This window comes from Urocitellus parryii, chromosome 6 (genome assembly GCF_045843805.1).
Source record: "Urocitellus parryii isolate mUroPar1 chromosome 6, mUroPar1.hap1, whole genome shotgun sequence".
NCBI lineage: Eukaryota > Metazoa > Chordata > Mammalia > Rodentia > Sciuridae > Urocitellus > Urocitellus parryii.
The window spans coordinates 176,595,448-176,609,051 of record NC_135536.1 but is presented as its reverse complement, the minus strand read 5'-3'; the positions used below and the strand labels follow the sequence as shown (position 1 = coordinate 176,609,051).

The window sequence follows — 13,604 nt, the reverse complement described above, 5'->3', positions numbered from 1 at the left end:
ACTTGCAAGCAAAGTGCAATGATACCTTTGGAAAAAAGGAACTAAGTTCTGAGTATTCATATTATCACTACCTTGCTACACCTCCATAATCTAAACCTTCTTCTCCTGGAAAAATCACCCATAAACGTCTTCGCAGATCTTGGGGACTGAAGTTCATTATCTACAAAATAAGAAAATAAGAAAATTGGTAAAAGCAGTTATGGAAACATCATTCTATCACTTCCAAATCTGACACTTTCTTCATTAAAGGTCACTTAAATCCCCCAGGACACAAAATGCTGTTTGTGATCTAGTTAACACCACACATATAGAAAACACATTAAATTTCAAAAACATTTTATATGTTATACGTATCTGTATCTTTGTATACTTTACACATATATAAATTTCTTTTTTTCTTTTGATACCAGAGATTAAACCCATGGACACTTAACCTCTGAGTCACATCCAATATCTTTTAAAAATATTTTTAGACAGGCTCTCAATAAGTTGCTGACAATGTCTTTGAACTCCCAATCTTCCTGCCTTAGCCTCCCAAGGTGCTGGAATTACAGGTTGTGCACCACTGCACCCGGCTATATAATTTTCTTTTAAATAGTGCTATTCTTTTTTTTTTTTTTTTGTCATTTTGGGGATTGAATCCAGGGGTGCTCTACCATAGAGCTATGTCCTTTTTATTTTATTCTGGAATAGGGTCTCCCTAAATTGCTAAGTTTGACCTCATACTTGCAATTCTCCTGCCTCAGCTTCCTACAGCTGGGAATACAGGCTTGCATCACCACATCCAGCCTATTTCACAGCTTAACACTAGCTGTGTTCCAAGTTATGTTCCAAGAAACTCACTCAACACAGACTGATTACTCAGTGACAAAAGAGTGATTATGAATATGAAAACTAGAAATGAGCAAAGACTAGGGTATAGAATGATCTTGGAGACTAACATCAGATCAAGGGGTACGACCACAATTCTCTAAATGGTCTCAGTCAAGCTCCAAGTCCCACTAAAAAGTTGTCTGCTCCTACAGAGCAGGACGCAAACTGGCTTTCCCTTTTAATATTAATAATTGAGGTTCCATTAGAAAATGAACACAAGTATTTCTAAAAGCAAGTAGCCAGCTACTGCCAACTATCTCAATCTCTTTCCCCTTTGCATTCAGTTACTTCTTGAGTTGTTGCTACAACGATATCTTGAAAATAATCACGTCTACATTTGATCTTAAACAAGGATTAGCCAGATGTTTTCAATTCAACACATTTGCCCCCATTGGCATGGCCAATCACTTAACATTTAGTTATAGTTGGTTGTTAGTAATATCTGCAAGATAGGGCTGGGGTTGTGGCTCAGCAGTAGAGCGCTTGTCTGGCATGTGTGAGGTCCTGGGTTCAATCCTCAGCACCACATAAAAATAAATAAATAAAATAAAGGCATTGTGTCCAACTACACCTAAAAATAAATAAGTATTTTTTTAAAGTAATATCTGTAAGATAAAGTTGATTGATAAATTGATTCAGGTTCTGGGGGCAAGTAAAAAGAATTGTTGACTATTTTGGAAATCTAACACATCCTTTATCAGATACTGCCATCAATGACCATTTATTTTGTTTCCTACATCTAAATAATTTTTAATTGTAACAGTAACATGTTTATAATAAAAATCTAAGTAATTCAGAGTGTAAAAATGAAGTCATCCCATCTCCTTTCCCATTCCACAATGTTCAAATGGATATTTCAAGACCTTTGCCCATTGATAGCCTATCTCCCTATTTTTATATCTATTTCAAATCAAACACCAAACAGCATAGAAGTGGAAATCAGAAACTCATTAATCACTATGAGTAGCAAACACTGAGGCACACGAGCACGCACGCACCCACACACACACATACACAAAACTATGTACATGTTCCTAAATGATAAATACTAAGGTAGTCTGTAATGAGATTAAATTTAAAAATTCAAGAACTCCAAACTCAAGTTCAAAACTGTTTGGGTTAAACTGTAAACACCAAAAGGTGGCTCTGGCTTAGCAGAACTACTCAGTAAACAAGACAATACCTGTTGAAAGGAATCCTCAAACAGTGTTTTTCTTGTTACTGTAATCTTTATGTGCTGTGGCATGGCCAATTGCTGAAATATAAGAATGATTTAAGTCAATTCTATTAAAATTACCTACTAAAAAACAAAAAGGGAAAAGTCTTACTTGTTTATAGAACAAACAAACAAAAAATAACATGAATTTATATTCAGTAGTGTTTACCAATGCATTTGTGAGTATTCATGCTGATTATATATTATTTGATATAGGAGAAACAGGGAAAAAATCTTATTCACAATGCTTACTTTAGTGACTCAAATAAATCTTAATTTTATTTTAAAAAACTAATTGATTTTTCTGGTTTCTCAGTTAATTAGAGGATTTTGAAGTTTAGAAATATTTTATAAAACAACATTCTAATGTATTAATTTTATTTAGTACCCATAAAATCATTAATTCAAGTAATTTATTTAGACATTAGAAGCAGCTGATCACATTTAGAAAAACACTCTAAACAACACATTTGAATATATGTGGTCATTTGTGTATGAACATATATGTACCTATTAGTCATTTGTATCAAACAATAGATATGAAAATGGTCGGTCACAGATTATACATTAGAAAAAGTTTTAACGTATTTGAAGATTTGAGTACTGAGGAAAAAGTGACAATGTTTTATTATTCAAATGATTTTAAGCTTAATCTTCTGGATTAAAAAAAAAAAGCTACAAATTACCAGAGCAATAAATGTATTTCTTTGTCCTAAAAATAGGGGAAGGAGGTTCTAATGTTTCCCATTTTATCTGTTTTTCCAGGAGTTAATCATTTTCAAAATCACTGTGTAATAATATAAGTAACTTAATAAACTAAAGTAAGTATAGAGATACAGTCCCAATACTAACCTGGCACCAGAACCGGAAATACTGAACCTTTGCCTTGAAGTCCCGAACATAGGCTATCTGAGGTCCATTGTCTCTGAGGAAGAACAAGGGTTAAGTGACAAATATGGCTGCTTGTAAAAGAACGCTGAAGGAAAGCAAACACCCCACTCATTTCATAATTTAGTGGTAAAACACAAAAATACTCAGAATAGCACATTCCAAACACAAAATTTGTTGTTAGTGAATATTTTCCCAGGTTCAATTTTTAGGAAAAGACAGAAATTTTGATCTTGCTGAAGCCACTGTTGTGGATTTTTTTATATATAGCCAAACCTAACAGGGCTGGTTAAAGGGAGTTCTGAGAATGCCATCTATGCTTTTTCCTTAAATAAAACTCTTCATAGTCATGTAGGCAAGACTGCTATCTAGGATAAAGACTTTCTCAATTCGTTCATATCACTTCAAGTCTGGCTAAGGAGCTCTAAATGGAAATGTCATATGAGACTTTCAGAATAGAGAGAGCTGGAAAGGGAAATTTCTGTTTTTGTTTTTTCCCATTCCAATTTTCCCTTCCTCCATATTCCAGTATGGGAGTGTAGACTTTGACAGAAGAAGATTCACAGCAGCTATCTGTCACAGACCATGGGATGATACTGAGGATGGAGACCAGGCTCTGGATGGTAGGACATAAAGAAAGAAACCTAGGACTGGGGCTGTGGCTCAGTGGCAGAGTACTTGCCTGGGATGTGCACCACATTAAGAAAATAAATAAAACAAAGGTATTGTCTCTAAGTATAACTAAAAAATAAATATTTAAAAATAAAATAAAGGTATGTGGAAAGAAGAGGAAGGGACGAACCTAGATCAATATGATGTTCTGGGGCTTCCCAGCTAGCCCTGGACTTCACACCAACTGATTTTCTCCTTAGCCTACCTTAAATTTCATTTTCTAAATGTTGAATGAATTTCAGTATAAAAATAAAATTGATTTTGTTATTGGCTTTGTATCCTGTGACACTGTTAGATTCACTTACTAGTTCTAATATATTCTAGACTCCTTAGTATTTTCTATATATGTTATCTGTGTGTGGTGGTGGGGAGACAGTTTTACTTCTTTCTTTCCAATTTTTTCTTTTTCTTATCTCATTGCCATAGCTATAACTACCAATACATTGTTGAATGACAGTAGTGACAAGTAAACATTCTTGTCTTATTCTTGATCTTTTGGAGTACTTCATCATGAAGTGTGATTTTTTTTTTTAAGAGAGAGAGAGAGAGGAGAGAGTGAGAGAGGAGAGAGAGAGAGAGAGAATTTTTAATATTTATTTTTTAGTTCTCGGCGGACACAACATCTTTGTTGGTATGTGGTGCTGAGGATCGAACCCGGGCCGCACGCATGCCAGGCAAGCGCGATACCGCTGAGCCACATCTCCAGCCCCATGAAGTGTGATGTTAACTATGGTTTTTTGTAAATGCCTTTTTGTGGGTAAGAGCTTTTCCAGGTAGCTAGGGCTTTTTATCATAAATTTGTATTTTGTCAAAAGCTTTTCCTGAAATGACCATAGGTTTTTCCTCCTCTAATCTATTAATATGGTAAATTTTATTGATTTGGATATATTAAAACTTTCATTATTGGTATAAACTTCACTTGATGGTAGTAAAATAATCCCTTTTATATCTGGCAATTTGCCATTATAATTATTAAGAATTTTAACAGCTATGTTCTCAGAAATATTAATAAACAAATTATTAGTCTTATTTTGTTATACTTTTCTTATCTGGTTTGGGTACCTGGATTATAGAAACTTCATAAAATGATTTGGGAAGTGTTCCCATCCCTTATGTTTTGTGGAAGAATTTGAATAGGATTGATACTATTTATTCTTTATAAGTTGGATAAAATTTACCAGTACAGCTGTCTAGACCAGTGTTTTTTGTTTGTTTGTTTGTTTTTCGGGTTACTAGGGATAGAACCCAGAAACCCTGTAACACTAAGACACAGTCCTTGTTACTTTTCATTTTGAAACTGGGTCTTATGAAATTGCCCAGGTTGGCCTCAGACTTGTAATCCTCCTGCCTCAGCCTCCTGAGTTGCTGGGATTACAGGTATGTGTCACAATGCCTGGCTGCAAACCAAAATTTTGTTTATGAAAAATTCTTTAATTATGAATTTCATTTTTTTACTAGATAAAAGTCTTTTGCTTTAATACTAGTAATTTGTATTTTCTCTTTTTTCCTTTATCAGGATTACTAGTGGCTGTCAATACTATTACTGCTTCTCAAAGATCCTTCTACTTTTGATTTTTCTACTCTTTCATTTCCATTTTATTGATTACTGCTATTATTTTTATGTCCTTTCTTGTACTTACTAGGAGATTCCTCTTTCTAAGTTTATTAAGGGGGAAGTAGAAATCACTGATTTCATGCCTTTCTTAATTTTCTGATCTAATCCTTTAGAGCAATTAACTGTCTTCTCAGGATTACTAACCTAAATCTCACAGATTGTGATATGTTGTACTTTCATTAGGATTTAGTACAAAATATTTCCTAATCTCTCTTGGGATGTTTCCCCCCACCCCCCTTGAGCCACAATACACATGGCTGTGTCTCAATGGCCATTTTTAAAATTCTTTTTCTTTTTTTGCAGTGCTAAGGATTAAATCCAGGGCCTTGTGAATGTTAGGCAAGTACCCTAGAAGATATACTCTTGCCTGAACTATTTTTAAAAGATGGAGAGAAGCAGCATAATTCATAATAATGAAATTATGGAACCAGCCTAGGTGTCCATCAAGAGATGCATGGATAAAGAAAATGTGATTATATATATATATATATAAAGTTTATTCAGCCATAGAGAAAAATGAAATTTTCTCATTTGCAGGAAAATGGATAGAACTAGAGACCATCATGTTAAACAAAATGAGTAAAACTCAGAAGGTTTTAGGTTATTTGAAGGGTTGTATTTTTTTTCCTTCTATGTGGAAGCTAGAGGAAAAAAAAGAAAAGAAAGGTGGGGCAGATTTCATGAAAATTAAAGAGAGATCAGTAGAGGAAAGGGATCAAAGAGTTGGAGGCAGGGAGGGACAGGGAAAGTGCTGAGGAGTGATTGGCCAAATTATATTGTTATATTGACTAACTTCTCATTGAGACATTCATTTAGATTTCATGCAATTATTGAGATGTTTAGGTTTAGGTCTAACATTTATTGTTTATTTTTTTCTTGTATTTTTTTGTTTTTCTGTTTGTCCTTTTCTGCATTCTTTTGGGTTATTTGAATATTTCAGTTTACTTATTATTACTAACCATCTATGTATCTACATAGGCATACACATGAAAATAAATAAATAAAAAGATGGAGATAAATATACTTCTACTTTTATAAGCCACTATTGATTTGGGTTTTCATGTTATATGTACCCAAACTTAATTGTAACTAAAATGAATGATACAACAGTATCTATTTATTTATTTCCATATAAATTACTTCTGCAATTTCATTAATACTCAATTGGCCTCATTTCTCAGTTTTTGCTTTAAATATGAAAACTTTTAATATGCATAAGTATAAAAGTAAATGATAATGAGGGGGGCATGCAGAACTGCCTTGATAAGAAAGTCACATAAACGCTAAAAGAAAACTATAAACAAATACCTCTTACCAATACAGATATAGAAATCCTCAAGAAAATATTAGCAAAAACTTTTTGCAAAATATTAAAAGGATTAGCATTTTAATCCTTTTGATGAAGTTGATAAAGTAGGATTTATTCTTGGACTGAAAGGACAGTTCAACATATAAAAAAAATGTAATATGCCACATTAGCAGAATGAAGAGGAGAAACCCACATGATCATCTCAATCGATGCAGAAAAAGCATTAAACAAAATTCAATACCATTTTCATGATAAAAAATACTGAACAGATGAGGAATAGAGGGAAACTACCTCAACATAATAAAGGCTGTATGTGAAAATCTCACAATGAACATCACATTGAATGGTTAAAGAATGAAAGCTTTTCCATTAAGATTAGAAATAATATAAGGATGCCTAATTTCATCGCTTCTGATCAACATACTATTGTTAGTTACAGCCAAAACAATTAGGCAAGAAAAAGAAATCAAAGGCATCCAAAATAGGAAGGAAGAAGTAAAATGATCTGTTTGCAGATGATATGCCTTTTTTTTTTTTTCTTCTTTTCCTGATACTGGGACCCAAGAGTGTTTCACCACTAAACTATACCCCCAGCCCTTTTTATATTTCATTTTGAAATGGGGTCTCACTAAGTTACCATGACAAGCCTTCAACTTGGCAAACCTTCTGCCTTAGCCTCATGAATCTTTGGGATTACAAGTGTGCACCACTGTACCTGTATATTGATTTGATCTTTTGTGCAGGAAATACTTTGAAGATTCCACATAAAAAAAGCTGTTAAAATAAGCAAATTCAGAAAAGTAGTAGAATATTAAAAAAAAAAAATTCCTTTTACAATAACAGCAAAAATAAAATTCTCAGGAATGAAATGAAGGGTAAAAGACTTGTCTATCAAAAACTACAAAATACTATTGAAAGAAATTAAAAATAACACAAGTAAATGGAACAATATCCACATTTCACGGATTAGAAGAATTAGTATTGTTAAAATAACCATACTACCAAACAGATCTATAGATTCAATGTAATTCCTATCAAAATAACAAGAACATCTTTGTAGAAATAGGACCAAAAAAATTCTAAAATTAGTACACAATATCAAGGAATCCCAATAGCTAAAATCATCTTGAAAAGGAAGAACAAAGCTAGAGGATTTATACTTCCTAATGTTAAAACATACTACAGAGCCATAGTAATCAAAACAGTGTTGCACTGGCATGAAGACAGACATTTAGACCAACAGAATGGAATATGGGAAGCCCAAAAAGAAACCTTCACCAACATATTGAATAATTTTTGACAAGGCTGCCTCAAAGGTTTGGATATTGAATATCCCCAGGGTAATGGTATTAGGAGTTGCTCTGGATCTTTAAGATGTTAGACCTACTAGGAGATCATTACATCATTAGCGGTGTGTTCTCAAGGGGGACTGTGGGACCCAGATTGTACTTTCTTTCTACCCACTTTAAGAGATGACCGTTTGGGCTGGGGTTGTGGCTCCGTGGTAGAGCACTTGCCTCACATGAGGAGACCCTAGGTTCAATCCTCAGCACCACATAAAAATAAATAAATGAAATGAAGGTATTGTGTTCAACTACAACTAAAAAATAAATATTAAAAAAAAAAGATGACCAATTACTTCTACATATTCTTCCACTGTGATATACTACCATCTGCCATGAGGTAATGTAGGCAAGTGGCGGTCCTCATTCAGCCTGTTTAGACTCTGGTCAAAACTGAGTGGAATAAATTTCTGTACTAAGTAGTCTATGTCACGTATTTTATTAAAGTGATGGAAAGCTGGCTAATACAGATGCCAAGACTAAGTAACAAAAGAAGAAGCATTTTAAAAAATGCTTCTAGGAAAACTGGACATCCACGCATAAAAAATTGAGATTGCACCCTTATCCAATATCATATACAAAAATTAACTCAAAATGAATCAAACACCCAAATGTACAAGCTCTAACTCTACAACTCTCAGAGGGAAACCTAGGAGAAGAAAAAACCAAGATTTGGCAATAATTTCTTGGGAATGACACCAAAGGCATGGGCACTAAAATATAGACAAAATGGACTTTATCAGATTTTCAAGCTTTTGTGTATCAAAGAGCACTATCCAAAGTAAAAATGGAAGAAAATGCTTTTAATTCATGTATCTAATAAGGAATTAATATTCAGAATATAGTCACCCATGGCATAATGATGTTTCAGTCAATGACAGACCACATTTAAGATAATGGTCTCATAACGCCACAGCCATCTTTAATATCGTAGCACAACATATTACTCATGTCTGAGGTGATGCTGGTATAAACAAACTTACTGCACTGCCAGTCATAGTAAAATATTGCAATACTATTATACACATACTATTATGCATAGTGCATAATACTTGATAATGATAATTAAAAACTATGTTACTATTTTTTTTAATATTTTATTTTTTAGTTTTCAGTGGACACAACATCTTTGTTTGTATGTGGTGCTGAGGATCGAACCCGGGCTGCACGCATGCCAGGCGAGTGCGATTATGCCTTCAATCATTATTTTAACTGTACTCCTAGTTATATAAAAACAAAGAGTTTACTGTAAAATAGTATGCCATGTTATACTGGCAGCAGCCTCACATATCTTGTGTTTACTGTGTCTCTTGATTACATCATTTTATCCTGCACTCGATTTAATCGGGTAATCTGTTCATCATGGCCCCAGAAGCAAAAGACTACATCATCTAGGTAGGGTGTGTATACAACACAGCCTAGATTCACAGAAAGCATGTGGGTTTATCTAAGTATACTCTTTTGTTCATACTCAGAACAAAAGATTCATTTGATTCATTTCTCAGAATGTATCCTCATCATTAATCAATTCATGATTATATATAGAAAACTAAAATGTAACCCCAAACCCCCAATGACTTGATTAAAAAATGAGCAAAGAAAAAAAAATGGGCAAAGGACAGTACATAGAGATCTACTGGCAAGTCAACTCAAGAAATAGTAAGAAGGTGGATATTGTGGCACACGCCTGTAATCCGAGCTACACGAGGCTAACGCAGGAGGATCCTAAGTTCAGGGTAAGCTGAGCAATTTAGTGAAACCCTGTCTCAAAATAAAGAAAATAAAAAGGGCTGGGGTTGTAACTCAGTGGTAGATTCAATGCTTAGAAAACTCAGTAGTAGATTGAATGCTTAGAAATACACACACACACACACACACACACACACACACACACAAACGCACTCACAGTGGGGGTGGGGGAAAGAAATAGTGAGATTTCCCTTCCTTGCTAATTCAGATCTTTGTCAAAATCTGAGAAATTAATTATCAGGCACAATGGTGAATGCCTGAAAGCCCAATAACACAAGAGGCAGGAAAATGGCAAGTTTGAGACTCGGTAACTTAGAAAGACCCTGTCTCAAAATAAAAAATAAAAAAGGTCTGGAAATATAGTTCAGTGATAGAATGCCCTTGGATTCAATTACCAGTAACTGTCTCCCGCCCCAAAACAGAGAAATTTCTTTTCTTTTCTTTTTTTTTTTTTAAAGTAGAGAAGAGAGAAAGGAAGGAACACATTTTTTTTTTCTTTTAGAAAGAGAGAGGAGAGGGAGACAGAGAGAGAGGAGAGAGAGAATTTTAATATTTATTTTTCATTTTTTGGCAGACACAACATCATTGTTTGTATGTGGTGCTGAGGATCGAACCCCGGGCCGCACGCATGCCAGGCGAGCACGCTACCGCTTGAGCCACATCCCCAGCCCATTTATTTTATTTTCAATCTACAATGTTTGGAATACTTACAGGGCAGATTTTCCTGTGCGTGGATCTATATAGGTAGTTGTTCTTTTATTGTGGTCTACAAAATATGGAATTCCATCCACTGTGAATCTCATTTCCCAGCCTTCAGGTAACGGCTTTTCATTTAACTGACTACAAAACATAGGGAAAAAATATAAACAAGATTTTAAAGAGTTGTTGATTTGTCAAGTACAGAAAATAAAAATATCCATAAACATATATTAATGTAGTATAAAATCTTTTAGAAAACAATTTGGTCTAAGATTTTCAGTTGTGCATTAGATACTCTATTTGGACATCCTATGTATACGTTAAACACATCATTAGAACTTAACATTAAAAACCACTCAATCACCACTCAATTTTCCACTATATTCTTGGCCTATGCTCTTCTATCTACTTTATAACCCACCTTAAACATCTCATGATTAAATAAGTTCTGCCCATTTGTCTTAAAAGTCTTTATCTTCATCCCTATTTTCTACCTCCACAACCATCCTTACTCTGGGCATTAACTGTCTTTTGTTTAAACATCCTCAACAGTCACCTAAATGGGTTTTCCTCCCTCTAGTCTCATTCTGCTCTGGCTCTTATATTGATATGGCTGACAAGAGTATCTTTCTCAAATAAGAGATTGCATCAAATTAGTTCTTCCTTTAAAGTGCTAGCACTGTTATACCACTTCCAATGTTAAGTTCTATATTCTTCCACCTGGCATTTACTCAAGTTTCTATACCTTGGCCTTGAATGTTCCCTTTTACATTTTCTTTGCACCCAAACTTCTAACTTCTTTACATAAATCCTGTGATTTCATGGAATATGGCTAGTCATCATTTTCCCAATCAAGACATGATCTCTCTCATCTCCAAGTGAAGCCTTTGACCCAAATCTCTATTATTCTTTTGTTAAGGCAACTCAAAAAAATTTTTAATTAAGTACTTCTATTTCTTTAACACCTATCTTTATATCTTGAAAATTTGTGATACTAGGAAAACAACTAAATCTCTCTAAACTCCATCTTCTTTTGCTGGGTGCAGTGAAACATCTGTAATACCAGGGACTTAAGAGGCTGAGGCAGGACTACGGCAAATTCAAGACCAGTCTCAGCAATTTAGCAAGACCCAAAGCAACTTAGCAAGACCCTGTCTCAAAATAGAAATTTAAAAGGGCTGGGGATGAGGCTCAGTGGTAAAGTACCCCTAGGTTCAATCCCCAGTTCCAAAAATAAAATAAACTTAATTTTTCTTTATTCATAAAATGAAAATAACATTGTTTATGTAATAAGATTATACAAAGAATGAGGTAAGTAAGACGTTTAGCACAGAGTAATGCTTCATATTGTAATTATTATTATTCCTCCTACTACAAGAGATTGATGACTCTTTCCTGGGCATCTCAAAGTACTTCCTATTTATACAACTAGCAGAGCATCTAACACGTTGCAATATTTGTGTTTGACAACAACTCCTCCCCCTTGAAAATATTATATGAAATTTAGAATAGGAATTACATAATTGACTTAATTTTAATCGGTTATCACTTAAAATAAGTGAGGTATTAGAATAAATAAACCTAAAACTTTTATTTTTACATTTCAAAATATTATACTAGAATAAATTGGGAACTATGGAATACCTCTTTTGCTGTCTTTATTTGTGTATCTGACATAATGGTAACCAGTCTTTTTAGCTGGTTAGGTGTAATAAATGTTGCAATATTTATCCATATGTGCTCGTTCATTTTTTTCTATTTTACAGATTCAATTTTCTCATCTGGTGGGTTTGGTACAAAAAAGAACAATAGAAATGTTCAAGTTCACCTCAGAAAAGAACAACAGGAGGATCTGGAGTCATTTAGGCATTTAGCCACTATTGCTGTTAATAGTGTCACTTTCCTCAAGCGTACTTCTGCAAAATAAAGGGCTACACTTCAGAAAAACCACTGTTTCGAACCACATTTTGTAAACTACATCAAAAGATTAAGAATATCTAGCTGTATGCATATAATTGAATACAAATATCAAATAAAATAGATTATCAAAAATACAAAAAAGTTTTGTTGAAACTTTGGTTGAAGGATAGGCTCAGTAACAAGTTGTCTTGAAAACAAAATAAATTAGAACTAGGTCAGTTGTGCTACTTATTGAAATATTATTCTACTATTTAGCTCTAAAACTTTAAAAGCTCAAGGGTGAAAAAATTATAGAAAGATGACTTGCTCAATTCTCTCAGTCTGAATCAGAGTGTTCTATCGCTGAGCTGTATGTCCCTATCCCTTTTTATTTCTAATATTAAGATAGAATCTCACTTAGATGCTCAAGCTGGCCTTAAACCTGCCATCTTCTGCCTTAGTCTCTTGAGTAATAGGAATCACTACTGTGTCTGGCTTGATTTATTCAATTCTATCCTTAGATATATTTTTTTGGCGGGGGTGGGGGTGGGGGGGTAGTGCTGGGGATGAAACACAGGGCTTTGTGCATGCTAGGCAAGTACATAACAACCGAGCTACATCCCCAGACTCAAAGATAAAATTTTTGAGAGAAATTAAAATTAAAAACATCTCATCTTTGAAAATCTTAATTATTTTTTCATGTAATTGAATATATTCAAATTAAACATAATAATTCCATAAAAAAACACTGTCATTTGTTGGTACCCAAAATATATATTTTACATTTAAAGAATATCTTTTTTTTTTTTTTAAAGAGAGAGTGAGAGAGGAGAGAGGAGAGAGGAGAGGGAGGGAGAGAGAGAGAGAGAGAGAGAGAGAGAGAGAGAGAGAGAGAAAAATTTTAATATTTATTTTCTAGTTCTTGGAGGACACAACATCTTTGTTGGTATGTGGCGCTGAGGATCGAACCCGGGCCGCACGCATGCCAGGCAATCGCGCTACCGCTTGAGTCACATCCCCAGCCCCTAAAGAATATCTTTAGAACAAAAATTATTGAAACACGTGTCATGAGGAATTAATCATTCCCAAGAAAAGTCTGGTCTTTGTCCTCAACCACTGGGAGGTATCTGATGATAGAGACCTGGGACATACTATATCAGTTTTGACTTCAGGAGGAACTTGAAAATAGGTCTTATCTCAAACCTCCAGGTAGGGATAAAGACAAAGATGTCAGCCAAGAGAGAAGAATATGATCAAACCCAAATAAAAATTCTAGATACCAGAGACATCCTGTTCAAAACTGAACATCAGGGCTAGGATTGTGGTTCAGTGGTAGCATGC

At 34.2% G+C, this 13,604-nt stretch overlaps 1 protein-coding gene across 3 annotated transcripts in view; it reads right to left on the bottom strand.

Annotated features, from left to right (window-relative positions):
- Itch (itchy E3 ubiquitin protein ligase) overlaps positions 1-13,604 on the bottom strand; it is a 126,505-nt gene that overhangs the window by 20,088 nt on the left and 92,813 nt on the right. For all 3 annotated transcript variants that reach the window (XM_077799402.1, XM_077799404.1, XM_077799403.1), the window contains 4 exons: positions 10,377-10,505; positions 2,942-3,014; positions 2,057-2,128; positions 72-160 (listed from right to left, as the gene is read on the bottom strand). In XM_077799402.1, coding sequence (XP_077655528.1) covers positions 72-160; positions 2,057-2,128; positions 2,942-3,014; positions 10,377-10,505 — 363 coding nt within the window. The remainder of the gene's footprint in view (positions 1-71; positions 161-2,056; positions 2,129-2,941; positions 3,015-10,376; positions 10,506-13,604) is intronic.